This window comes from Paroedura picta, chromosome 2 (genome assembly GCF_049243985.1).
Source record: "Paroedura picta isolate Pp20150507F chromosome 2, Ppicta_v3.0, whole genome shotgun sequence".
NCBI classification, from domain to species: domain Eukaryota; kingdom Metazoa; phylum Chordata; class Lepidosauria; order Squamata; family Gekkonidae; genus Paroedura; species Paroedura picta.
The window spans coordinates 182,928,213-182,956,207 of NC_135370.1; the positions used below are offsets into that span (position 1 = coordinate 182,928,213).

General features: G+C 49.9%; 1 protein-coding gene across 1 annotated transcript in view; it reads right to left on the minus strand.

Moving 5' to 3' along the window:
* The window catches only part of SOS2 (SOS Ras/Rho guanine nucleotide exchange factor 2), a 49,075-nt gene that overhangs the window by 5,272 nt on the left and 15,808 nt on the right, over window positions 1-27,995 (minus strand). Inside the window, exons 6-21 of the mRNA XM_077324102.1 lie at window positions 27,709-27,852; window positions 24,194-24,304; window positions 22,166-22,264; window positions 20,038-20,165; window positions 15,482-16,137; window positions 14,659-14,740; window positions 13,602-13,724; window positions 12,070-12,173; window positions 9,239-9,455; window positions 6,854-6,973; window positions 6,079-6,241; window positions 5,399-5,516; window positions 4,239-4,411; window positions 2,771-2,887; window positions 2,164-2,425; window positions 1,835-1,879 (exon numbers count right to left, since the gene is read on the minus strand). Of these exons, the coding sequence (XP_077180217.1) occupies window positions 1,835-1,879; window positions 2,164-2,425; window positions 2,771-2,887; window positions 4,239-4,411; window positions 5,399-5,516; window positions 6,079-6,241; window positions 6,854-6,973; window positions 9,239-9,455; window positions 12,070-12,173; window positions 13,602-13,724; window positions 14,659-14,740; window positions 15,482-16,137; window positions 20,038-20,165; window positions 22,166-22,264; window positions 24,194-24,304; window positions 27,709-27,852 (2,662 nt within the window). The remainder of the gene's footprint in view (window positions 1-1,834; window positions 1,880-2,163; window positions 2,426-2,770; window positions 2,888-4,238; window positions 4,412-5,398; window positions 5,517-6,078; window positions 6,242-6,853; window positions 6,974-9,238; window positions 9,456-12,069; window positions 12,174-13,601; window positions 13,725-14,658; window positions 14,741-15,481; window positions 16,138-20,037; window positions 20,166-22,165; window positions 22,265-24,193; window positions 24,305-27,708; window positions 27,853-27,995) is intronic.

Consider the following 27,995-nt stretch of genomic DNA (forward strand, 5'->3'; position numbering starts at 1 on the left):
GAAGAATATTTCAGGGGTTTCTCAATGGGGAAAACAGCTGAGAAAGGCTGCTAAACCTTAAAGCAGGGGTAGTCAACCTGTGGTCCTCCAGATGCACATGGACTACAATTCCCATGAGCCCCTGCCAGCATTTGCTGGCAGGGGCTCATGGAAATTGTAGTCCATGGACATCTGGAGGACCACAGGTTGACTACCCCTGCCTTAAAGAACTCTTCTAAGAGAGTCCTTGCTATGATTTTGGCATTTCTAATTTAAATAAGTCTGTGAAAATTCAGGGAGCTTTCCAAGCGTATTCACACCGTTGTTCCACAACATGGAAATCAGTTATTTATTTAGGGTGGAATAAAGAATCATAGAATCATAGAATCATAGAGTTGGAAGGGGCCATACAGGCTATCTAGTCCAACCCCCTGCTCAACGCAGGATTAGCCCTAAGCATCCTAAAGCATCCAAGAAAAGTGTGTATCCAACCTTTGCTTGAAGAATTGAAACCAATTCCAAAGAAAAATGACCCATGCTTTTGTGCATCTTTTCAGTTGATCTTTATCACCGTGCCCCCTGGAAGGTATCTCAGGGAAATGTTTTCACAGCTGGAGTTATCTGGTTATTGTGAATTTTCTGGGCTCTGTGGATGTGTTCCGGTAGTTTTAGTTTTGACATTTCACCGGTTACTGTGGCTGGCATCTTCAGAGGTAGGACAAGGCAAGATGGGAATCTCTCCATACCAAAGCGAAAGGGAGAGATTCCTTCCTTGAAGAGCTGTTTTTTTTTAATACCCTGTTTTTCACTATCCGGAGAAGTCTCCAAGCGGCTTACAAACACCTTTCCCTTCCTCTCCCCACAACCGACACACCGTGAGGTAGGTGAGGCTGAGAGAGCACTAACAGAACTAATGAGAGAACAGCTCTATGAGATCAGTGAATTAGCCCAGGGTCACCCAGCTGGCTGCGTGTGGGGAATTAAACCCAGTCCCCAGATTAGAGTCTGCCACTCTTCAATCACTACAGGACGCTGGCTCTGTCCTACCTCTGAACACTGATCATTTCTGTATTGGTGATCATTTGGGCTGATCCTGCATTGAGCAGGGGGTTGGACTAGATGGCCTGTCTGGCCCCTTCCAACTCTATGATTCTATGATTCTATGATTTGTATAGTGGGACGTTATATTCTGGGTCTTTTCTACAGATATTCCTTCTTGCACTACCGCTGAAGATACCGGCCACAGTTACTGGCGAAACGACAGGGACTTGGGTCTTGGAAGCATCTATCTATCTCATGTTGGGCCTCCCTCTTCTCCTCCTGCCTTCCACTTTTCGTAGCACAACTTTCCCCTGCAGAACTAAAATGTCTGTACGTTCTTATTATGCAAACCATCCAAGGCAGGCGTGTCCAACACTGTGGCTCTCCAGAGGTCTGTGGACTACAGCAGTGGTCCCCAACCTTTTTTTGGCTGGGGACCGGCAGGGCGACGGCCACGCCCGCACAGCACGCATGCGCGGCCGGGCCGCATATGCGCGGCCGGGCCGCACATGCGCGGCCGAAATCGCATGCATGCGTGAAATTGCCGCGCGGCCCTTATTCCCTCTCCCCCCCCTCCTGCAGTAAGAAGCTTCCCGGGCCGCAAGCTTGCGGCCTGGGAAGTTTTTTACTGCGGGGGGGGGGCGGGGAGAGGGAACCGTGGCCCAGCGCCCTGGCCTGGGGACCACTGGACTACAGCATGGCTAGTTGGCAGGGGCTCCTGGCAACTGCAGTCCATGGTCCTCTGGAGAGCTACAGCTTGGCCACCCCAGGTCTAGGGCTTGGCGGGGGAAGAAGGGGCAGAAGGGCTACTTACTTGACTGCGGCAAAAGGACAGGTGCAAAGATGCTGTTGTTGCTTCCTGCAAAGCCAAGGGAGAAAGATCGTTCACATGGAGCGCAGTTATTTCACTAGAGAGCCATCGATTAACCTTCAAAACAGCACTTGAACACTGACGACTTCTCCTTGGACCGGATGCTGGTCTCCACCTAAACCTCAAGGAGCAGGGCACATGGCTTTGCCTCCTCCCAGCCGGTCTGTTCCAAGATACACCCCTGTCCTGGGAATCAAGCCCAGCTGTCCAGATTAGAGGCCCCCACCCTTACCACGCTGGCTCTCAGGAGACCAGCTGTCTGGGAGACGCACCGTATGAGCTGTTGAGGTCGATGTCCAGGAACACGCTGAGCTCTGAAGAGGCCGAGGCCGGGGGAGGGGAGGGGATGCTGGGCGAGGTCGGTGCGGAGGCTGCAGACTCCTGTTCAGTTTCGGTGATCCTGCTAAAACTGATCTTATACGGCTCCTTTTCCAGAGGCATCGGGTGGCCCCGCTGCGTGCCAGACGTAGAGCTGTGTCGGCCTGCGTTGGGCCTTATTCCCGGAGATTTCAGGGAATAGGTGGTTTTCCTAGGCTGCAGAGAGACACAAGTGTTGTGATACACAGTGTAGGACGGGATGGGCCGCTGGCCTGATCCGACATGACTTCTTATATCTGGGGCAGGGATGCTCTGTCTCCTTGGTGCTTGGGGGGGCAACAATGGGAGGGCTTCTGGAGTTCTGCCCCTCCTGTGGGCACCTGGGCACCTGGGTTTGTGGCACAAGAGTGTTCAACTGGATGGGACGCTAGTCTGATCCAACAACAGTTTCCTAGGTTCTTATGCGTTCAGTGTAGCAGATTGAGAAGGAATCTTTTAAGAATAAAATATTCATTTGCAAGCAAACAAAACTGACTGACTGATATATGGTAAGGGTCTTACATATCGCGGGGGCTGCTTGCAGTTGCGAGGCTCAATTTCATGGGATTTATTGAACAAGTAGTCCATAAACTCTTTTTCGGGAACACTCCCCATAGGGTTGAGATTTTCAAAGAACCTCTGAAAACACAAACACAATTTTCAGTTACCACTGTGTTAATATCCATTTCACCAACCTCGACATTTCAAGTCAGCTAGAACGCCTCTATAGGTTTCAGACACTCCCAAGAAATATGGGTTTGGACCATATTAATTAATTAATTTAATTCCTGCCTACCCAGTTTCTCTCTAGACGCCAACAATTCCTTTCTTTCCCTCCTTTTAGGAATCTGGAGTCTGTTTCAAATCAATTCCACGTGGACCAAAAGAGAAATCCGAAAAGAGATTCTACAAAATTCCAGAATTTCATTCTACCGATGTTTAGAAGAAGAGTTGGGTTTTATACCTCACTTTTCACTACCTGAAGGCATCTCAAAGCGGCTTACAACACCTTTCCCTTCCTTCCCCCACAACAGATACCCTGTGAGGTAGATAGGGCTGGGAGAGCTCTGACAAGACTGTTCTGTGAGAACAACACTATCAGGATTGTGACTAGCCCAAAGTCACCCAGCTGGCTGCACATGGAGGAGCAGGGAATCAAACCCAGCTCACCAGATTAGAAGTTGGCACTCTTAACCACTATACCATGCTGGCTTAGAGGCAGGTCATGTCTTCCCAAGCCTTTCTCAGTGTGCAACAGCAAAAAACCCTGAAAGGGCTGAGGTTACAAAAGGGTGCATAGAAGCGGAACACAAAACACCACTAAAAGAATCAAACAGAAATTAAAGATTGATCCAGGGACGGCAACTATATTGGACCGAGGACCGAGTTTGAGTCCAGCGGCACGATGTTTTATTTGAAGCGTCAGCTTTTGTGTGCACAATCACTTCTTCAGATATTTTGTTGGTCCTAAAGGACGGTGGTCTCCAACCACCGGGCCGCGGCGGCTCCCTACCTCTGCAGGGCTGCGCTGGGCCACGCATTTGCACCATGCATGGACGCAAATGCGCATTTGCGGCACTCCCGTGCATGCGCGTTTGCCCATGCGTGGCCGCGCGTGCGTAGGAGTGCCGTGCATGCATGGCATGTGCGGCCGGGCGATCACCCTCCCCACCACCGCCGGTCCGCAGCTTGGAAAAGATTGCGGACCACTGCTAAAGGAGATCCGTGAAGAGCAGAAAGCAGGGGTTCAAATGGCTCGGAAGCATCTGAACCCCTGCTTCCTGCTCTTCACAAAGAACTCAAGTACGAAAACGCATTCGTGCCCATCCCTATTAAGCCAATAAACAGATACCGCTTGGAGCAGTTTTGGGGAATCCACCACTAAGTGATAGGCTCGGCTTCACATCTCTTGCTGCTTCTAAGGCCTCAGCAGAACGGAGCCCAGACTCCGGACACCAGAGGATGGATCCCCAATTTCACTCCAATTTACCCGTATATCTGGCTCGACCCGTAAGCAGTAAGGCTGGTTCTGATACTGCTGGATTTCTCCGGTGATCTCAGCTACTTTCCTCCTCTTGCTGAAGTTGATTAATCCTTTCCCTTGTCTTTTCAGGAAGTCGGGGTTCCCTTCTTCTGTATGCAGAATATTAGTTAAGTAGATACCTAATTGGAGGGGAGGGAAACTATTTTAGACTGCCATCGTTTCATGACCATTTTATTTTATTTCTTTATTTGGTTGTGGGAAGAGGGAAAGGGATTGACACGGCGTAGCCCCTTCACTCCAGCCCAGGTTTACTGGAGTTTACGCCCCTTTCTAGGCAAGATTCATCAAACAAGCTAGGTTTTCAGTTTAGATTAGGAAACAGAACGCTTATCTGCGCTCTCCCCAAAAGCTACCATGGGAAGCCACCACCACAGGGACTCTTGTACAAACCATAGAGTTGGAGAGAGCCATATAGGCCATCTGTTTTAAAACATTTTTAATTATTTATTATTAGATTTATATCCTGCCCCTTTCGGGATCTCCGACTCAGGGCGGTTCACAGCTATGTACACATTACAATTAAAACCCGTTAAAAAAAATTAAAACAGCTATGGGTCTTAGTTTCTACCTCCCCATTTCCTGCTCAGGGGGGAGTGACTTTAGGAAGGGCCCCATATGATGGTATCTAATTCAGTTGCTCACTGGCCCCTACCAAAAGCCTGGTGATGGGTTTCGTTATATGGGCTCTACGAAACTAAGAATGTTCCTATAGGGCCTGCAGCTCTTATGGGAGCCCATTCCACCAGGTAGGGGCCAAGACCAAAAAGGCCCTGGTGGAGGTCAGACATACTCCTCTAGGACCGGAGATCACAGACTGGTTTGAGTTGGCTAAGCAGAGTAATCTTCAGGGGCCTTACAAGCCATCTAGTCCAAACCCCTGTTCAATGCAGGATCAGCTTAAAACATCCATTATAAAACTGCCCAACCATTGCTTAAAGACTGCCAGATACCACATACAGTCATCCCCCCAGCAATTCCCCTATCACTGCAGCCTCCCTCATCCCACACAATTCCCAAGCACCCACTGATCTTGTAAGTTTGCAATGTAGGGAGGGGGGCAGGTGGATTGGGCCCCCAACAGTCCCTCCCTCTGTGGTGTAACTTACCAAAGAAAGGCACACAGGGTGGGTTGATGGCCTTCAACTTAGCAAGGTATTTTTTAAAGTGATCTTTACTCAGTTCGACAGCTTCATCCAAAATTTTCTTCTTTCTCTCCTGTAGTGCCTGATTTAACAGAGTGGAAAATACACATTTCTGTCTGGCAGGATAGGAATCCTAGAGCTGACGCTAGGGTCATCTAGTCCAACACTATGCAGGAAACCCATAAATACCCACCCGCCCACAGTGACACCAATTCCATGCCCAGATGATGCCCCCCCCCAAAGGCCAGAATCCCTTGCCAGTGGGAGGGCTTCTGGAGTTCTGACCCTACTAGTGGACTTCCTGAGGGGACCTGAGCTTTGACCACTATGTGACACAGGTGGTTGGACTGGATGAGCCATTGGCCTGATCCAACACGGCTGCTCCTGCATTCTTACATCTGGGGCTCTGATGCTCTGTCTTCCTGGGTCTTTGGGGGGGGGGGGGGTTCTGGCATTCTGATTCTGCTGGTGTGCTTCCCGATAGCCCCTGGGGTTTGGCCACTGTGTAACACAGAGCATTGGACTGGAGGGGCCACTGGCATGATCCAAACTGGCTTTGCTGAAGTTCTCTTACATTTCTCAGTAGCCATGAGATGGAGACAGCTTTAGCTTTAAAGTGCCTGGACCCAGCCAGCAAGACGTACCTCAAGGGTGTGCTCCAACCGATACACAGAGGAGGAATTGATGGCACTGACAATCTCCAGCACACCATTGAAGTTATTCAAGTCTTGGAAAACCTGCAAGATCTCGATAATACGGCTCAGCACAGCCACTCGCTCTTCAAAATTCTCCGTGTCCACGATACACCTGATCCAGAAGAGAGACGGAATCCAGTGACTTGTGATCAATAATAAAGCTTAGGGCATTTTCCCCAGTTCTCCCAGAGATTCATGGAGGAGAAGTCTATCCGTAGCTACCAGCCATTGTTACTAAAGGGAACCTCCATGTTCAGAGGAAGTTAACCTCTGAATCTCAGAGCCGGAAGGTAACGTCAGGGGAAGCAACGGGATGGCCACTGTGTGAGGCAGGAGGCTCATGGGCCTGATCCAGCAGAGCCCTAATCCAGCCATGGGCCTGATCCAGCAGAGGACTAAGAGCTGCATTCCAGAATGGGAAACTGGGTGAGCATTTGCCAGGGGTGCTTTAGGCCAGGTTCCCTCAACCACAACTGCATTTTGGTGGAGATGACTAAGGGACGGACTGAACAACTAATGAGAAATGAGGATCCTTTTTGTAACTGAATGTCAGCAACAAAAAACACTAAGCCAGGGGTGGCCAAACAGAGGCACCCCAACATCCTGCTGGCAGCAGGGGCTCATGGGAACTGTAGTCCATGGAACCTGGAGAGCCACGGTTTGGCCATCCCTACACTAAGTGATTCCCTTGGTCCTGCTCCATTCTGATATCCCCTTCGCTTACTTTTCAAACCAGTGAGTCAGATTTGTCGTGTGCCGGATCATTTTCAGCAAGTTTGGGGAGTTAATTTCTTTATCTTCTTTAGTCCACACACTCCCAACAAGTTCAGATGGCTGAACAGCTCTGAAAGAAAAAAGCATAAAGATAAGGTGCAGGAAGCTGAGGGGAGTCCAGGTGTAAATGCTGTCGGAGGGATAATGCTTTATTTTGTACATGGACTCCAGCAAGTTCTCTGGAGAAAAGGCACTGATATTTTATAAATGTATGAATGAATAACATGGCAACTGTGATGATGGGGGGTCACCTATTGTGGCTAGAGAGCGGCACACCCTGACCTGGAGAATCAGGTTGGAATCCAGACTCCGCCTCCATATGCTGCCAGCTGGGAGACCATGGCCTAGACAGTTCTCATAGAGCTGTTCTCAAACAGCAGCTCTCTCAGAGCTCTCCCAGTCCCGCTACCTCACAGGGTGACTGTTCTAGGGACAGGAACTGAAAGGTGTTTGTAAGTCGCTTTGAGACTCCTTCAGGTAGTGAAAAGCAGAATATATAAAAAGCCCTTCTTAAGAAGACCAACGTCGTTTAAAATCGAGTATTGAATAAATTCCATTAGAAAAAGAAGAGTTAGTTTTTATACCCCACTTTTCACTATCCAGAGAAGTCTCAGAGCGGCTTCCAATCGCCTTCCCTTCCTCTCCCCACAGCAGACACCCTGTGAGGGAGGTGAGGCTCAGAGAGCCCTGATATTACTGAAGAAGAAGAATTGGTTCTTAGATGCCACTTTTCTCTACCCAAAGGAGGCTCAAAGCGGCTTCCAATCTCCTTCCCTTCCTCTCCCCACAACAGAAACCTTGTGAGGTAGGTAAGGCTGAGAGAGCTCAGAGAGAAATTGCTCTGTGAGAACGGCTCTAACAGGACTGTGACTAGCCCAAGGCCACCCATGTGGAGAAGTGGGGAATCAGACCTGGCTCCCCAGATAAGAAACTGCCGCTCTTAAGCACAACACCAAGCTGGCTCCATGCCTTATTTTTTTCCCAAATGGTAATATAAAATGTTTACAATAACTTTTATGTTATTTAAACAAGAAAAAGTATCCTCACAGTCAGATTAATCTTCTTTCAGAAATGGCCAATTATTGAAGAAAAAGAGCTGAGAGAACTGCTATTTGAGAACAGCTCTAACTGTGACTAGCCCACAGGGGTAGCCAAACTGCGGCCCTCCAGATGTCCATGGACTTTTGCTGGCAGGGGCTCATGGCTTTTGCTGACGTTTGCTGGCAGGGGCTCATGGAAACTGTAGTCCATGGACATCTGGAGGGCTGCAGTTTGACTACCCCTGACTCAATGGCTCCCCAGGGTCCCAAGAAGAGGTCCTTCACACTGCCAGAATCTTTAAGTGGAGATGCCCCGGATTCACCTTGGGACCTCCTGAACGTCACAGGCTCTACCAGAGACCCTTATCGCTAGGACGTTAGGCATGGGACTCCAAGCCATGGCTCTTCCTGATAACAGCAGTGCTTTGGCTCCATCAAAACTCAGCTACGCCAATGAATCTGCAGCTATGCAAAGTGCGGTTTGCAGTTCAAACTCTACTAACTGCAACACCCACCCAAACCTTGCGAGAATCAGATGGCCGTGTAGGATGGATGTGAACACATCAAACGTTCAACATTTTTTTAATCTTTGTTTTTAACATTTTCAGTTTTTAATGTCAAATTAAAGATCTCGACGAGACCACTCTTGGTTTTGAAAGTTTTGAAATAATCTGAAACCAGATAACGGCGATATCGCAATGCAACATTGGAGCGTTACACCTGACAACTGCAGCCGCACTGTACGGACGATGGCTCCCTAGTGCAGCCCACGCCTCGTGCCCAACCTCCTGGATGTTTACAGCTTGTGTCTCCGTGTCCTTTAAATCAGTGGTCCCCAACCTTTTTGAGGCTGGGGACCGGCAGGGCAACTGCCCGCCCACGCATGTCGCGCATGCGCACCCGCGCATTGCGCGGCCGATATCGTGCATGTGCGGCACTTTCACGCATGCGAGCATGCGAGCAAGTGCCGCGCATGCACGATTTCAGCCGCGCATGCGCAATGCACGGGCACAGCCCTGATTCCCTCTCCCCCCTCCCGCAGTAAGAAGCTTCCCGGGCCGCAAGCTTGCGGCCTGGGAAGTTTTTTACTGCGGGGGGGGGCGGGGAGAGGGAGCTGTGGCCCGGCGCCAAGGCCTTCACGGCCCGGCAACCGGCCGCGGGCCACGGGTTGGGGACCATTGCTTTAAATTCTGCCAGTTGACAATTCCTTTCGTAATGGATTTCCGTTGCATTTTTTATTGCCTATCTTAAAGATTTCCCCACACAAGATGTTTTCACATCCCCAAGCAGCTTACCTGTAGAGGTCGGATTCCAGGAGCGTCAGCTGCCGCGCGATCTCTATGGGGTGCAGCGTCATGAGGTCAAACGCCTCAAACTGGCGACCGATGTGCCACTCGATCGGGGGCGGGGGGCTCTCAAACGTGATGTTGTGGTTAACGCCGTTGGCATGGGCTTGTTTTTTCCTCCGGATGATCTTTGCGATGGATTCCACCCACTTTTTCATGGATTTGCCTGGAAGACAGCAGACAATGCTAGGAAGGCTTTGCATTTATTTTAAGCACAGGCGTTGGTATATATTCATTTGCTGATGACTGTAAAAGAGGCATGGAACAGAATAAGCGTCCCACCGCTATCACTGTGAGGTGGCAAAAGGAATAGAAGGTGGCATCGAGGGGAAAAAAGCAGCTTTACTAGCTAAAACCGGTGTCCAGAGGACGGCAACAAAGATGGTGAGGGGTTTGGAGACCAAGATGTATGAAGAAAGGTTGGGGGAGCTTGGTCTGTTTAGCCTGGGGAGGAGACGACTGAGAGGGGATCTGATAACCATCTTCAAGTATTTAAAACGGTGTCATGTAGAGGATGGAGCAGAGTTGTTCTCTCTTGCCCCAGAACGAATGGGATGAAATTAATTCAAAAGAAATTCCGTCTAAACATCCAGAAGAAGCTCCTGACAGTTAGAGCGGTTTCTCAGTGGAACAGGCTTCCTCAGGAGGTGGTGGGTTCTCCGTCTTTGGAGATTTTTAAGCAGAGGCTGGAGAGCCATCTGACCGAGAGGCTGATTCTGTGAAGGTTCAAGGGGGTGGCAGGTGACAGTGGAGGAGCGAGAGGGTTTTGAGTGTCCTGCATAGTGCAGGGGGTTGGACTAGATGACCCAGGAGGTCCCTTCCAGCTCTATGATTCTATGATTCTATATAGATGGTCAAGCTTCTCATGGGAGAAATTCAGCTTCACACAGGACCATAGAGTTCTGTGGCAGACATTCTGCGCTTCACCAGACGTTGCTCATTTGCTCTGTTGCCCGCTTTGTAAAGGTTTGGGCTGGGTTGTGACCAATACGCTGATGACACCCAGCTCTTCCTCCTGAGCGATGGCTGCCCTGATTCTCCCCCTAAGCCGAACTGCACACCCCTACGTGGCGCATACCGGACGTGCCGCATTACATTAATCCCTCAAGTTAACAAAATGTTGGTCCTTGGCGATATGCCAGGGGGACAATTTTCAATAGATAAATGCAAACTAAGCATTTTCAACAAAATGCCACCAGGCACATGATCACTGACAAGTCACAGATTATGAGCTCCAAAGTTACACATCCAATGTCACCAGCCCACATCCATATCTTCATGCACGCGCAGGTGTTTGATTGGAAAGACAAGGTACATATTATATACTACACTGTACAAATAGCTTATCTATGAAGAATTAACATCTGGATAGTGTCATGAGCCCCTGGTTCCTGCCCCGGTTTCTATATTCTTCTTCCCAACACTTCCCGGGTTCCGGCCTGATTCTGGCATCTCCATGGGACTCATGACTCGGAGTGCCACCCCTCCCCTTGGCCTCAGCTTGCATTTCAAAGGCTTCCCCTGACTTCCCCAGCGCCTCGCTATCTCCCTTTCTCAAGGCTGCCTTCTCCGAAGCCCAAAACAACAGATGGGGAAATTGCCTTAACACCATTCCATATCAAAGGATGCTGTGGTCCTACTTTCCTGTGTGAATGCCCAAATCCCCACCTAGGTTGGTTTATTTCCTTGCCCCTTTCCCACAGCCCAGTTATATAGAAGAAGGAAGAAGAAGAAGAAGAAGAAGAAGAGTTGGTTCTTATATGCCACTTTTCTCTACCCGAAGGAGGCTCAAAGCGGCTTCCAGTCGCCTTCCCTTTCCTCTCCCCACAACAGACACCCTGTGAGGGAGGGGAGGCTGAGAGAGCCCCGATATCACTGAAGAAGAGGAAGAGTTGGTTCTTATATGCCTCTTTTCTCTACCTGAAGGAGGCTCAAAGTGGCTTCCAGTCGCTTTCCCTTTCCTCTCCCCACAACAGACACCCTGTGAGGGAGGGGAGGCTGAGAGAGCCCTGAGATTACTGAAGAGGAAGAAGAGTTGGTTCTTAGATGCCCTTTTTCTCTACCCGAAGGAGGCTCAAAGTGGCTTCCAATCACCTTCCCTTTCCTCTCCCCACAACAGACACCCTGTGGGGTGGGTGAGGCTGAGAGAGCCCTGATATTCCTGCTCGGTCAGAACAGCTTTATCAGAGCCGTAGGGAGCCCAAGGTCACCCAGCTGGCTGCATGTGGGGGAGCGTGTAGGACCTGCATGTGGGTCCTACCACCCCCTACTTCGTGTCTCTGTCAAAACTTGCTGTCTGTGAGCAGATGCAATGTGTGGACTTTACTTCGCTGACTTTTCCAAATAAAGACTTTTCACGTAAAGCTTTCTACTGAAGCCCGGCAGTGTTGTCTATGGAGTGACTTTGCTGGGTCTCAACTGCTCAGTTCCTGACAGATAGGAAATAGCAATCTATGAAGTTGTTTTTCAAGTGGGTTTAAAGGTGAACCTTTTTAAAAAGAGGCACCGCACGGAACCAAAGGAACTGTGGCCGCATTCCTAGAATGCAACGTTCTGGTAACGCAAAAAGCGCTAAAGGAAACGGACGTCATGCCACTGGATTGCAGCACTTGTAAATACCATTGTCCTGGGCCACAGCGGGAGTCAAGGCACCCCAAGCAGAATGCTCAGAATTAAAAATAATAATACTACTAATAATCCAGAGGTAAGGAATCAGGCGGATGTTTACAAGCCAGCTCAGCCACAGCCTCGGAACAGACGACTTCACTCCAGTCACCTACCTCTGACGCCTGAAATGAATGTTTCCAGTCTATCGAGCAACTCCTGGTCTCGTTCATAATCGTAAAAATGGTGTTCCACCCAGTGCCGAAAGACATTTAATACCCTGCAAGGGTGAGAGAGACAGAGAGAAAGAAATGAAGAAACGCCAACGTTTTAGTTCAGTTATCCAGGCTAAAATGGAGGGGTAGTGCAACCGATGAGATTGCTTGCAGGACTAAGGAGAGCGTTCCTGGATTGCGGTTTTCAGTAGAGCGCATGACCGAATAAGCTGCAATGTTGTCTCTCACACACTTTCTTCCGGCCCTTCATCCAAGTAGTCTGCTAACAGGCCGGCTCGAGGGGGGGGGGACAGGAAGTAGTTTAAGGCTCTTTTGGGGGCCAATTTAATTTCTCTGGGCCCAGGAATCTTGAGCAGATTTTGCGTGTTCGGTTGTCAGTTCCTTTATCTCAGTTATCCTGACAACTGCCCTCATTAGATAGGTCAGCCATCATAGCCCGTATGGGTCAGAGAGCCCAAAGGATATTGAATATCCCAAGCAAGTTGATTTGCATGCAGTCACCTTGTCGGCCCTTAAGGAGGCAGAAAGGCCAGGTAAAAATTTTGTCGAAAATAAAGAATAAATAAATATGTGAATTTGTGGCTTTGCAGGTCATGTTCTTAGCCACTGTTCTAAAGCAGCTCTTGGGATAAGTGCTTGGGGCTTTATATTCCTGCCCAAGAGGTCGGCGTTTTCCAAGATAACGCATTTGAAGAGGGATGTAGACAAACCGGAGCATGTCCAGAGGAGGGCAACAAAGCTGGTGAGGGGTTTGGAGACCAAGACACAGGAGGAAAGGTTGGGGGAGCTTGGTCTGTTTAGCCTGGAGAGGAGGCGACTGAGAGGGAATCTGATAGCCATCTTCAAGTATTTAAAAAGCTTCCATGTTGAGGATGGAGCAAAGTTGTTCTCTCTTGCCCCAGAGGGACGGACCAGAACCAATGGGATGAAATTAATTCAACGGGATTCATTCATTCATTCATTCATTCATTCATTCATTCATTCATTCATTCATTCACTCACTCACTCACTCACTCACTCACTCACTCACTCACTCACTCACTCACTCACTCACATTTATATATTGCCCTCCCCAAAGGCTCAGGGCAGTTGACATAGAACTGAAAACTATACAGGAAATTAATTCAAAGGACATTCTGTCTCAACATCCGGAACAGTCAGAGCAGTTCCTCAGTGGAACAGGCTTCCTCGGGAGGTGGTGGGTTCTTCATATTTGGAAATTTTTAAACAGAGGCTGGAGAGCCATCTGACGGAGAGGCTGATTCTGTGAAGAAGGTGGCAGGTTACAATGAATGAGCGAGAGGGTTGGGAGTGTCCTGCACAGTGCAGGGGGTTGGACTAGATGACCCTGGAGGTCCCTTCCAACTCTATAATTCTATGTTTCTTCTCAAGGAAGAGGAGCTTTGTTCTCTCACGTTGTTTCTACCCTGGTGGCGCAGCACGAAGCCTGCGAGACAGACAGAAATGCACACCTGAGTTGCACGGGCTGGACGTATTCCTTGCGGAATCTTTTAAGGTCTGCGCTGATTGGCTGCTCTCCTTTCTCTATTGCCACTTTGTCCGCTTCGGTCGGCTCAGGCTCTGGGATTTCAAACCTAAGAGCAACAGAAAGAAGTCGGAATGTGAATGACAGAGACCGAATACCCACATGGCAGAAAGTTGGGCCACAAAGGAAACAAAAAGATTGAGATGGCAGGAGCCACATTTATACTGATGCAATGAATAAAGTTTGAGCCCAGTGGCACCTTTGAGACCAACAAGGTTTTTATTCAAGGCACAGGGCATGCGCACGAAAGCTTACACCTTTGTTGGTCTTCAAGATGCCTCTGGACTCAAGCTTTGTTTGGCTGCTTCAGACCAATATAGCTACACACATGAATCTGCTATGCCCAATGTACATCATTAAAAAAATTCCCAATAGCAAGTTTTTTTCCCTACCCAATAAGCATTGGCCGGCCCTCCGCTGGCTCCACCCCCCAGGCCTCCAGGTTCTTCCCAATGCAAAGACAGTGTGTGTTCAAGGATTCCATCCTCGAAGCTTTGCAAATTGGGCTCCCATTGGAGGATTGTATGAGTTCTGTTTGCTGCATCTCAACAAAGGCACGGGCAGAGCTGGGAAAACTGCAGAAGAAGATAATCAAGGTGCTGAGGGACCTAGGGGGAAAGGCAGGGAAGCCTGGGACTTTTCCATCCGATGCGTACAAAATGAGGACCTGGAAAGGCAGGCAGCAGTAACCCACAGAGTGAGCACTACTATCCGTAGCCGCATTTCCTTGCCACACACTCGGCTTTCAGCTTAGCCGAAGCCATTTCATCTTGACGTTGCCAGACCGCAGAAACGCCTAAAAGCTTAATTAAGCACATAATGGGCTCTGGAGGACAGAAGCGGCTTAGAAACAGCCATGGGAATAGACGGAATCCAAATGAACGAGCCAGGCTTTAAATTTACTGCGTGCAGCTTCAAAGTTGGCCGGCCTCTCCTGCTGCAAACGCAGCTCCTGCAACGAGCACAAAAGGACCCGCACTTACCTCTCTATCAGCAGGTCTAGGAGCTCTTGCGGCTTACAGAAGGAACGGTACGTTGTGAGAAAAGTGCGTACAAAATTAGGATCTGGGAAGGCAGACAGAGAAATAAGATTTAGCACAGGACCAAATTAGGAACTCGGAACGGGGTTGCAGCTGGCCATTATTTCCCTCCCCCGTGCCCAGCAGAGCCATGTTTTATTCAGCATATAAATTATTATTATTATTATTATTTAATTTTTAGACCGCCCTTCTCCAAATAGGTCTCAGGGCGGTTTACAACATAAACAGTTAAAACACAATAAAATCCCCATAAAAACCCCAATTAACATCAACAACAAGTCACATATAACATACAGCGGTGGTGGTCACAATTCTGATCTTAGTTACCTGAGTTCCCCCCAAGTTCAGCCTGGTGGAGAGAATAATGTTCAGAAGAGGGTGGCACCAATGCAATACATCTAACCATGATCTCGGTGTTAGAGATCTCAATATTGGAGGGGATCCTCTGATGGATTAGTGGGAGAGCTGCCCTGGCCTCAACCGTATGCCTGGCGGAAGAGCTCCGTCTTGCAGGCCCTGCGGAAAGCTGGTAGATCCCGCAGGGCCCTTAGCTCTTCCGGGAGCTCGTTCCACCAGGTTGGGGCCAGGACTGAAAAGGCCCTGTCCCGGGTCGAGGCCAGGCGAAAATCCCGTGGGCCCGGGACAGCCAGTAAATTCATACCCGCAGAGTGGAGTGCCCTGCGGGGGGCATAAGCAACCAAGCGGTCCCGCAGATAGACGGGACCCAGGCCGTGTATAAATCCACCCAGGAGGAAGGCCAAGCTACCTGCATACATGTGGTAGGTCAGCCGCTCGATCAGCTTCACCACCGTCCCGCCCTTGATCATGGGGATGCCGTTGCGGCTCTGAAGGCTGTCCTCGAAAACGATGTTCTCCTCGGAGTCTTCCACCGCGAAGCGATAGACGCTCGGGCTGGGCAGCCGCAAGGGCTGCTCGTTCTCCTCCTGCAGCAGCACCGCGTCCAGCATGCGGTCCAGGGTGCTGCGATACTGGAGCGAGATCAGGGCGGCCATCCAGCTGTTCTTCTCCTCGGCGGACTTGGCGGCGAAGGCGACGCAGTTCTCGTCTTTGGAGACCAGCTCGAAGGCGTGCCTGCATTCGAACGTGTCGTCCTTGTCGACGATCTGCACCTTCCTCATGACGATCTTCTCCTTGAGGCGGTACTCGGTGCTGCTGTAGCCCGGCAGCCGGGACTGCCCGTGGTTCGCTTTGCAGCTGATCAGCAGGCCGTCGAAGAGGAAGATGTGCCGCTCGTGTTTGGCTCCGACTTTCACCAGGGTCCCCTCCATGATGAATTCGTTGCAGCACTGGCCGATGTCTTTGCCTTCCCAGCCATCGATGCTCTTCTGGATCTCGTTCATTTTTTTGATGGCCAGGTGCTTGCTTCTCACTTGGCGGTTGTAGAACCAAGAGACCTGCTCCCTAAAGAGCACACAACTTGTGAGATCAGAACGGCTTCGATTGTGGTTAAAGGGGACAGGACGCTTTAGCTGGGAGGAATGACGATGGAGGGGTGACAGGAGAGAGGTTTACACAATTATGCACAGGATGAGGGAAGGCAGGGAAAGAAGTCCTTTTCTCCCTTCCTCACAATAATGATAAAGACAACAACGTTGAAGGTGAAGAAGAAGAAAAGCTTCTTGTACCCTGATTTTTACAACCCGAAGGAGTGTCAAAGCGGCTTCCGAGCACCTTCCCTTTCCTCTCCCCACAACAGACACCCTGTGAGGGAGGGGAGGCTGAGGGAGCCCAGAGATTACTGAAGCAGAATAGTTGGTTCTTAGATGCTGCTTTTCTCTACCTGAAGGTGTCTCAAAGAGGCTTCCAATCGCCTTCCCTTTCCTTTCCCCGCAACAGACACCCTGTGAGGGAGGTGAGGCTGAGAGAGCCCTGATATTACTGAAGAAAAAGAAGAGTTGGTTCTTAGATGCCGCTTTTCTCTACCCGAAGGAGTCTCAAAACGGCTTCCAGTCGCCTTCCCTTTCCACTCTCCACGACAGACACCCTGTGAGGTAGGGGAGGTTGAGAGTGCTCTGACAGGACTGCTCTGTGAGAACAGCGCCATCAGGGCAGTGACAAGCCGAAGATCACCCAGCTGGCTGCATGTGGAGGAGCGGGAAATCAAAACCAGTTTTCCAGATTAGAAGCCGTTGCTCTTAACCCCAAAACCCAGCTGGCTCTCTTGGTGACTCCATGAAATGAAGGAGCAGGAGGCTTAGACCAGAGAAAAGGAAGGACTATACCACACAAAGAGTAACTAATCTTTGGAATTCCCTGCTGCAGGAAGTGGTGGCAACGACAAGCATAGACAGCCTCAAATGGGGATCAGATAAAGCAGATAGACTTGGATTATGTATTTTGTAAAACCAATTAAGTAGATAAAAGGCAGTTTATCATGATAAAATTAAACAACGCTATGAAGAACAGGCTGAGAAACAGTTTATGGAATATTTGGTTCTGCATAGATTTCAAGTGGGCAGGCATGTTGGTCTAAAGCAGCAGAACGAAGTCTGAGTCTAGGGACACCTTTAAGATCAACAGAGATTTATTCATGATACAAGCTTTTGGGTGCAAGCATACTTCTCCAGATACATAGAATCATAGAGTTGGAAGAGGCCATAAAGGCCATCTAGTCCCACCCCCTGCTCCATGCAGGATCAGCCTGAAGCATCCAGGAGAAGGATCTGTCCAGCCGCTGCTTGAAGACAGCCAGTGAGGGGGAGCTCCCCACCTCCTTAGGCAGCCCCTTCCACTGCTGAACTAGACTCCTAGAATCCTAGAGTGGGAAGGGGCCATGCAGGCCATCTAGTCCACCCCCTGCTCAATGCAGGATCAGCCTCAAGCATCCAGGAGAAGGATCTGTCCAGCCACTGCTTGAAGACAGCCAGTGAGGGGGAGCTCCCCACCTCCTTAGGAAGCCCCTTCCACTGCTGAACTAGACTCACAGAATCCTAGAGTGGGAAGGGGCCATCCAGGCCATCTAGTCCCACCCCCTGCTCAACGCAGGATCAGCCCAAAGCATCCTAAAGAAGAAGAAGAAGAAGAAGAAGAGTTGGTTCTTATATGCCGCTTTTCCCTACCCGAAGGAGGCCCAAAGCGGCTTACAGTCGCCTTCCTTTTCCTCTCCCCACAACAGACACCCTGTGAGGGGGGTGAGGCTGAGAGAGCCCTGATATCGCTGCTCGTTCAGAACAGTTTTATCAGTGCTGTGGCGAGCCCAAGGTCACCCAGCTGGTTGCATGTGGGGGAGCGCAGAATCGAACCTGGCATGCCAGATTAGAAGTCTGCACTCCTAACCACTACACCAAACTGGCTCTCACTAAAGCAATGACATGGGTTTCTATAAATAATTAGAAATGTATAAGTTTCCCCCCTCCTCCTTTTGCTGATAAGGCGGACTCCCCCTGCCTGTTCCCTGCAGTTTCTTTTGTATTTATTGATGTTATGTCAATTATGCTGAAATATTTATACCGGTGTTTATGTCTAATGTTTCCCGTTCTGATTATATATTAACCAATTTATCAAGTGGGGGTGGAGGAAAGGACGCCTTGATTGTGGCCATGCCTTTCCTAGACTGGTCTGCCTACCTCTTCTGCCAGCCTTGCAGGCATGACAGGATCACTGGGGCATGGAACTGGGGTGACTGTGGGTGGGCAGGTAGTTGTGAGTTCCTGCACTGTGCAGGGGGTTGGACTAGATGACCTTGGAGAACCCTTCCAAATCCATGATTCTATGATTCTAAGTTGGATGTATCATTATCATCATTATTAATAATAATTGTATTTGTTAATTTCTCTTTGGATTCAGGGACAGGGATAGCATATTATAAACATACAAGGTAATAAAATGTATAAATTCATACAAGAAATAATTAAAAGTCTAAAACATCTCAGAACAGCTCCAGCCATAATTGACCATGCTAGATTTCAGCGGCACTGAAAGAGAAAGGGGGCAAAGGAGCCTTATTGGCCCGAAATGGTATGCCATTGGGGCTTTGATAAGGAGGCCAGCTCTACTCAACGTTGCTTGTAGCCTCACCAGAGGCCTGGTGGAACAGCTCTGTTTTAGAAGCCCAAAAGCTACATGCCACCATGGTGTAGGGGTTAGGAGCATGGACTTCTAATCTGGCAAGCCAGGTTTGATTCCTTGCTCCTCCTCCTTGGGCTCACCACAGCACTGATAAAGCTGCTCTGACCGAGCAGGAATCTCAGGGCTCTCTCAGCCCTGAGGAAAGAGAAGGTGAATGTAAGCCACTTTGAGACTACTTTGGGGAGAGAAAAGCAGCATACAAGAACCAACTCTTCTTCTTCTTCAGTAATATCTGGGCTCTCTCAGCCCCACCTGCCTCACAGGGTGTCTGTTGTGGGGAGAGGAAAGGGAAGGCAACAGGAAGCCGCTTTGAGACTCCTTCGGATAGAGAAAAGCGGCATCTAAGAACCAACTCTTCGTCTTCAGTAATACCAGGGCTCTCTCAGCCTCACCCACCTCACGGGGTGTCTGTTGTGGGGAGTGGAAAGGGAAGGCGATTTAAAGCCGCTTTGAGCCTCCTTTGGGTAGAGAAAAGCGGCATCTAAGAACCAACTCTTCTTCTTCTTCAGTAATCTCAGGGCTCTCTCAGCCTCCCCTCCCTCACAGGGTGTCTGTTGTGGGGAGAGGAATGGGAAGGCGACTGGAAGCTGCTTTGAGACTCCTTCGGGTAGAGAAAAGCCGCATATAAGAACCAACTCTTCTTCTTCTTCAGTAATCTCAGGGCTCTCTCAGCCTCCCCTTCCACACAGGGTGTCTGTTCTGAGGAGAGGAAAGGGAAGGCGACTGGAAGCCGCTTTGAGACTACTTTGGGTAGGGAAAAGCGGCATATAAGAACCAACTCTTCTTCTTCTTCAGTAATCTCAGGGCTCTCTCAGCCTCCCCTCCCTCACAGGGTGTCTGTTGTGGGGAGAGGAAAGGGAAGGAGATTGGAAGCCACTGAGACTCCTTCGGGTAGAGAAAAGCGGCATCTAAGAACCAACTCTTCTTCTTCTTCAGTAATCTCAGGGCTCTCTCAGCCTCCCCTCCCTCACAGGGTGTCTGTTGTGGGGAGAGGAAAGGGAAGGCGACTGGAAGCCGCTTTGAGACTACATCGGGGAGAGAAAAGCGGCATATAAGAACCTTCTTCTCCTTCTCTGTCAGCCTCCCCTCCCTCGCAGGGTGTCTGTTGTGGGGGGAGGAAAGGGAAGGCGAATGGAAGCCTCTTTGAGCCTCCTTCTGGCAATGAAAAGCGGGGTCTAACAACCAGCTCTCCTTCTCCTTCTTGCACGTTCTCCCGCAGGCTGCATTCCTTACCCAGGCCGGCGCCGAGGCGAGTGTTTGCTGTAGATGCGCTCCATGCTGCAGCGGAGGTTGAGCAGGGCCGTAATGGCTTGTTTCAGGCACTCACAGTCCTCCTCGTCTTCACTGCATTCTTGCAATTGCTGGAAGGCAGAAATACAGATTTCATTTGCCAGGAGGGGAGGCATATAAACCGAAACAATAAATACAATAAATAGCCTCAAGGAGTTGTTGTGAGGATCGGGGCCTGCATCTCTGAGTTTTGCAGAACCAGAGGCCACCGAGTAGAAGGAGAGCTTTTTACTACCTGAAGAAGTCCCGAAATGATTTACAACTAGGGTTGTGCACTCCAGCGCGTTTCAGCCATCACTGAAGCCCGGAGCAGCTAGTGCTGCAGCGTAGAGGGGAGGGGCAGTGCTGGCGGTGGTGCCCCAGTCACGGCCGTAAGCAGACGCAGAACTCTGCGCCTGCATGCGGGCGCTGGCTGGCATGCCACCAGTGCCCCTCCCCTCCACGCTGTGGCGCTGGCCCCTTCGGGCTTCAGTGAGAGCCGAAGCAGCCAGAGTGCAGAACTCTACTTACAACTGCCTACCTCCCCTCTCCTCACAGGTCAGCCTGAGCCCAGAGGGGGTGAAAGAGCTCTGAGAGAACCAGGAGGTCAGCCCAAGGTCAGTCCTGTAAGTGGAGGAGGAGCGGGGAATCAAGCCCGCTTCTCCAGATGAGAGGCCACTGCTCTTTACCTCAACCCCATGCTGGCTCTCCAAATGAGTACACACAAGCTCATTTGGAGAGCCTGCAGGAGCTTCCGGGTTTTCGTAGGGCCTGCAAAACGGAGCTCTTCCACCATGTTAATGGTTGAGGCCAGGGCAAAGAGAAGATCTGTGGGTGGCCCAAAGGTCAAGTAAGGAGGGAAGGTATTCAATGGTGGCCAGCCGTTTCCCCTCGTCCCCAGCAGGGGTAGGTGGGTTGGTCTGCTGTCATGTTTTGTTTTGTTGGATTGTATTTTTAACTGCTGTGTTTTAAGGTTTTTTTTTAAGGGGATTGTATTTTATCTATTTTATTTTTGCAACCCGCCATGAGCCAACTTTGTTGAGAGCAAAAATTTCAGTGTGGGGCTCATTTGCAGTTTGTCTCTGTCTGTCACTCTCTCTCCCTCGCAGCAGGAACCATAGCAGGTAAACAGGGGTCATTTTCGATTTGGCAGGGCTCTCTGTGTCTCTCTCAGGTGTCTGAGAGCAAAGTGGCTAGCGTCCAGGGAAGGAGAGCGGGAGCTGGAGAGGGAGGGCTAATAATGATTGGCCCTATACCATCTCGGACAGCCAGGACACTCTCTACCCCCAGGGCTGTTTCACAAATATTTAGAGGAACAATGGATAAGGATTATTACGCAAACATCCACCAAAGCATAGAAAAAGAATAGGCTGGCTTCAGCTTCGCATGGTCTATTTTGTTGGGGTTAGTTTCCTGCATCCCCCTGAGGAGTTTTAAATTTATGTACACTTCAAGTACAACGATATAGGCTAGATATCAGGAAAAAAATTTTCCCAGTCAGAGTAGTTCAGCAGTGGAATAGGCTGCCTAAGGAGGTGGTGAGCTCCCCCTCACTGGCAGTCTTCATAGAATCATAGAATCATAGAGTTGGAAGGGGCCATCCAGGCCATCTAGTCCAACCCCCTGCTCAACGCAGGATTAGCCCTAAGCATCCTAAAGTCTTCAAGCAAAGGTTGGATACGCACTTTTCTTGGATGCTTTAGGATGCTCTGGGCTAATCCTGCGTTGAGCAGGGGGTTGGACTAGATGGCCTGTATGGCCCCTTCCAACTCTATGGTTCTGTGATTCTACACGGCATTAGATCAAAGTCTAGTTTTCTGCTAAGGCAAGCAAAAACTCCCTTTCACTCTGCCCCCACTGGAGACCCCCGCTTCATTCCAAGCGCTGTTGTGAAGGGTCCTCTCTCTCTCTCGAACAGCATTTCAGGAGGGTCAGTGGGCGGGAGGGAGGGACAAAATGGGAGCAGGGAGGTTCTGTTCCGTCAGCAGAGCTCTGCATGCGGAATCTCTGAACAATTAACCGATCCCCGTGAACAGCTCGGAGTCTCCACTCCTGCTGTCTTTCAGCCTTCTTCAGAAGAACCACCGCATACCTGCAATAACTCAAAGTAGTGGAAACAATGATAAACAGGAACCAGCATCAGCCGCGGAAGGACATACTGCACTGCTTCTTTAAAGCCGTCAGAAATCGACTGGAGGAGGAAAAAGAAAAAGCAAGCGTTATTTCCGTGGGCTGGCAGATGGACGACGGAGGAAGGGAGAATGCAGGAGGTTTTCACAACGGTATTGATTTCATAATGGAGGGCCTTCCTGTGTGCCAACACGAGAGCACTGGCTCTGCAGGCGGACTTCGAGGCGGCGGTGAAGCAAGGCAGGAGGCTTGTTCTTCTTAAAGCTATTTGTTAAAATTTCTTTTACCCCAAAAGCAGTTTACTCAGATCGCAGCATCTTATTTATTTATTTATAATTAAATTTGTCTACCGCCGCTCCCAAGAGCCTCTTGTAGCGCAGAGTGGTAAAGCAGCCGTCTGAAAGCTCTGCCCATGAGGCTGGGAGTTCGATCCCAGCAGCCGGCTCAAGGTTGACTCAGCCTTCCATCCTTCCGAGGTCGGTAAAATGAGTACCCAGCTTGCTGGGGGGTAAACGGTCATGACTGGGGAAGGCACTGGCAAACCACCCCGTATTGAGTCTGCCAAGAAAACGCTAGAGGGCGTCACCCAAGGGTCAGACATGACTCGGTGCTTGCACAGGGGATGCCTTTACCTTTACCTTTACTGCCGCTCCCAGACCTGCCAGCTCACGGCAGTTCATGACATACAATAAAAAATCATCTAAAAAACACAGCCATTTAAAATACTCAACGTTCACAATAAGTCCCCAAAATACCTAAAAACCAAGATGGCGGATTAATACAAAAACTTGTCCCAGGAGGTCCCTTCCAATTCTATGATTCTATGAAATAAATAAGCAAATAAGTAATTAGGTAAATGAAGAGCCTCTTGTGGCGCAGAGTGGTAAGGCAGCCGTCTGAAAGCTTTGCCCATGAGGCCGGGAGTTCAATCCCAGCAGCCGGCTCAAGGTTGACTCAGCCTTCCATCCTTCCGAGGTGGGTAAAATGAGTACCCAGCTTGCTGCTGGGGGGTAAACGGTCATGACTGGGGAAGGCACTGGCAAACCACCCCGTATTGAGTCTGCCATGAAAACGCTGGAGGGCGTCACCCCAAGGGTCAGACATGACTCGGTGCTTGCACAGGGGATACCTTTACCTTTACCTTTAATTAGGTAAATAAATAAATAGCCTGCAACTCCCCGGAGCCTCTTTGGAGGAAGGACAGTATAAGCAATAAATAAATTGAATGCAGCTGCGAGGGTCCTCACAACTAAACCTTGGAAGACACAGACAGTGCTGAGGAAGCTGCATTAGTTGCCAGTTCTGGCCCGGATCAGGTTCAAGGTTTTGCTTTTGACAATCAAGGCCATTGGCGGTTTGGACCTTGCCTATCTGGGGGTCTGCCTGCCTGCTTATGACCCCCCCTCCCCCCCCGCAGAACACTTTGCTCTGTGGGAGTGAATCTCTTGGAGGTCCCTGGCCCCCACCCGGTGAAATAAGCTTCCGGGAGAGCTGAGGGCCCTGACGGAGCTATCACGGTTATGCAGGGCCCGTAAAACGGAGCTCCTTCGCCAGGTCTTTGGTTGATGTCAGCGCCAGCACTAGGGATATCATGCCACCTCCTCTGGCTTAGTTGTATTACTTCTACACCCCCTGACTCTATGGAGGTCTGCTCCAGGGAGGGATTTTTAGGCTGCCAATCTTTTGTGGTTGTAGGAGGCCAAGAACCCCGGTATAATAGGATTTAACGTGGGGATTTTTTGTGGGGGTCTTGGGTGGAGGGGCTATGTGTCAGCTGCCACGCGTCTCTAGAAAGCGGTGGCTATAAATCTAATAATAATCATTAATAATAATAATACATTTTCATGCTGCCATCCCAACTATATTTATGGAGGGAGACGTACAACCCTCTTGACTAAAAGGAAAGCCCCAGGCTGGGGAGTCAGCAGGAACGCTTCCAACACAGGTCAGGCACCCACAAGCAATGAGAAGTCTACAAGTTCTCCCCTACCTGGAAGTGCAAGGCGACCGCAGGCTTGGCCATCAAGTGATTGAAGTGTTCGTGATACTGTGCCGAAAGGATGTCTTGGGACAGGGTCTCGTAAGGGTCAAAGGCTTGTTCCTTGAGGGGAGGGAAAGACAGCAGGCGTTCAGGCCACGTTAAGGGCCGAAGGACAGAAAAACTGCAAAATGCACAGCATACTCTGAGAACTTCAGTGGTTGCAATTCTTCGACTTGGAAATCAGACCTTGGATAAGGTTGCCCAATACATAATGGCCATGGATAACGTTGTTAAAATGTGAGTCCAGGAGCACCTTTAAGACTAACAAAGATTTAATCTAATTAATTTTTAAAAGATTTAATTGATTAAATCTTGGTTGGTCTTAAAGGTGCTCCTGGACTCTGGTTTTATTGTGCTACTTCAGACCAACACGGCTACTCATTTGAATCTGTTGTTAAAATGTGAAAGCCTGAAAACAGCATCTGTAGTGGAGAGGACAGGGTCACGGACATACCATTTGGTAAATGTTTTGACCAAAAAAGGCACAAGGAACAAGAAAACTGCACATTATGATGAATTCTTTTGATATCTGAGCAGCTTCCTGTGTGACCTGTCAATTGTTCAGATGACAATTCATAATGTCCATCTTGCATAGGCTTCATCCAGATGTTCTGCCAAACCAGCCTGAAGACCAAGGAAACCCCCAAGAGCCGAAATACTGCACACCTCTCGTTCTCTCATCCACTTCCTGGTTTTCACTATCCTTGGGTTGACCAAAATACCCAAACTGACAAACTACAGACATTTACTTGGCCTCGACCAGCCCTGGCTCCTGCCTGGAGGAATGAGCTCTCCGAAAGCATGATGGCCTTGTCGGAGCTCACTGGACCCTTCCAACAGGCCAGGTTGAGGCCAGTAAAATAGTTAACGTTTAACATCACCCAGCGCTCTGGCTCTTATACTTCTGGCTGAAATTTTAGAATTCTTTTAGAATGGTTTGAGTGTTATTAAATTGTATTATTGCGTACATGGTGTCAGCTGGTGGAAAAGGCGGCTTACAAATTCAGAAATAAAGAAATAAAATAATACCGTTAACCCTGATGTCTCAGCCAGTTTACAAATCTGCTTTATCCTGGTCTGAAGGCAAAACACTAACAGTTCAGACAACATGGCAAACCATGGCTGGAAGGAACCAGGAAGCAGAACCTTTCCGTGAGAATGGAAGGAATGCGCCAAGCTCCAGGGCTGCACAAACCTGCAATTATTCATTTAAAACATTTCTGTGCCACCTTTCTACTCAAACAGAGCAGGACATTAAAATGACGAGGACATTAAAACAGCATTCAAAACATGCGCGAGGAGCTCAGATCAGCAGTTCAGACACTCCATCTGCTCCTCAAATTCATATCTCCCTAACAGTCTTTGTCAACCCTTAGACCATGGAAGAGCCCTAAATTTCAGGCCTCAAGGACCCCTGGAAGTGATGACAGCTGGCCACGCCTACCAGAAGTAGCATAACCAACCACATCCTTTCCCTAGTTCCCTAGTTTGTGGCCAAGTTCACTTAGGCAGGGGGGGGAAGGCCACAGACCCCATCTAGACCCCTGGTTGGGCATCCCTGCCCTAAATAAACACTCCAATCACTACACCACCCTGGTTCTCTCCCATTCTCTTTCTCATTTCTGCTCCGGGCCTAAGAGAACCATCCACATACTGAGGAAACCCCCTTCTATTTCTCCACATCTGTATTTTCTCCTCCCGTCTAATTCTGCCTATCCGGCAGCCTGTCTGACATTCTCACTTTATCTCTCGCCGCCATCTCAAACTCAACGCCTCCTAGTCTGAGCGTCTTATGTTTCTTCCCCGGCTGCCTTCTCCTTTCACGGGCTCTGTATCCAATGGCACTATCAGCCTTCTGTCCTGCAGAGCTGGCACACCGCCCAGGCCTTTAGCCTTGACCCTCTCTCTCCCATGCCCCACCGATGACTGCTGTGATACTCGTCTGTTCCCAGCGATGCTAAAATGTGCTCCTTTCTCTCTGTCAAACTGGCAAAGACTGCTTCATGTTCTGGTCATCTCTCTCAATTGCAGCATTCTCTCTAGTCCTCTTCTGCTGGATCCCTTCTGGTGGTCTCCTGCCACAATTATTAATCTCTCATTCGACCTGAAATTCCCCTTGAATCCCTGCCTTCAACTGCTCCTGGATTTGTTACTGTTAAAGACCTTCATGATTTTGTGCCTTCTCTGCTCTCTGTTTTCATATATCTCCATGCATTTCTTTCTTATCATTCCTTCAACTCATACAAACATCAGAAGAGCCCTGCTGGATCAGGCCAGGGGTCCATCTAGTCCAGCATCCTGCCTCACACAGGGGCCAGCCAGTCCCTCTGGAGGGCCAGCAACAGGGCAGAGAGGCCGAGGCCTTCCTAAGGACATCAGGAGAGCCCTGCTGGGTCAGACCAGGGGTCCATCCAGTCCAGCCTCCTGTCTCACTCAGGGGCCAGCCAGTTCCTCTGGAGGGCCAGCAACAGGGCAGAGAGGCCGAGGCCTTCCTAAGGACATCAGGAGAGCCCTGCTGGGTCAGACCAGGGGTCCATCCAGTCCAGCCTCCTGTCTCACTCAGGGGCCAGCCAGTTCCTCTGGAGGGCCAGCAACAGGGCAGAGAGGCCGAGGCCTTCCTAAGGACATCAGGAGAGCCCTGCTGGGTCAGACCAGGGGTCCCTCCAGTCCAGCCTCCTCTCTCACACAGGGGCCAGCCAGTCCCTCTGGAGGGCCAGCAACAGGGCAGAGAGGCCGAGGCCTTCCTAAGGACACCAGAAGAGCCCTGCTGGATTAGTGGTTAAGCCTTTATATGGCTCACAAACCGATATGAACTGGCATATTGACCTGTGGTTCAGCCATGAACCATGAACTGAACTTCAAAGAATATGGTTCCTGCTCATCCCTAGAGAAAGACAAAATTTCCAATCCAGCAACAGCTTTGCAGTGAAGAAGAAGAAGAGTTGGTCTTTATATGCCGCTTTTCTCAACCAGCAGTCTCAAAGCGGCTTCCAATCACCTTCCCTTTCCTCTCCCCACAACAGACACCCTGTGAGGTGGGTGAGGCTAAGAGAGCCCTGAGATTACTGAAGAGGAAAAAGAGTTGGTTCTTATATGCCGCTTTTCCCTACCCGAAGGAGGCTCAAAGCAGCTTACAGTCGCCTTCCCTTTCCTCTCCCCACAACAGACACCCTGTGGGGTGGGTGAGGCTGAGAGAGCCCTGATATTCATGCTCAGTCAAAACCGCTTTCTCAGTGCCGTGGCGAGCCCAAGGTCAACCAGCTGGCTGCATGTGGGGGAGTGTGAAATTAAACCCGGCTCGCCAGATTAGAAGTCTGCGCTCCTAACCACTTACACCAAGCTGGTCATGGTCATTAGCGGACCAGAATGAGGGAGAAGCCCTAAGGAGTTCAATTTTATTCTATGGAGATTACTCCCAGGGGAGTGTTACTAAGGCAGCAGGCCTTAGAGCCTAGCCGACTCACCTCTGCCAGATCCTCAAAGCAGCTGCCGGCGAGGGGGTGAGGGCTGCTCTCGTCCGTCATCTCCACGGTGTCCTCAATTAGCCCCAGGAGCTTTACTGTCAATTCGTGAATGTCCGTGATATTGCTAAATATCATATCGATATCCTGGGAAGAGAGACCCATCCCGAGTAAAGCATCAGTCAAATGTCCCACTGTCTTGTAACAAGGATGGAGGCAACAGTGGCCAGCCATGGCAGAGAGGCCGAGGTCTTCCTAGGAACATCAGGAAAGCCCTGCTGGGTCAGACC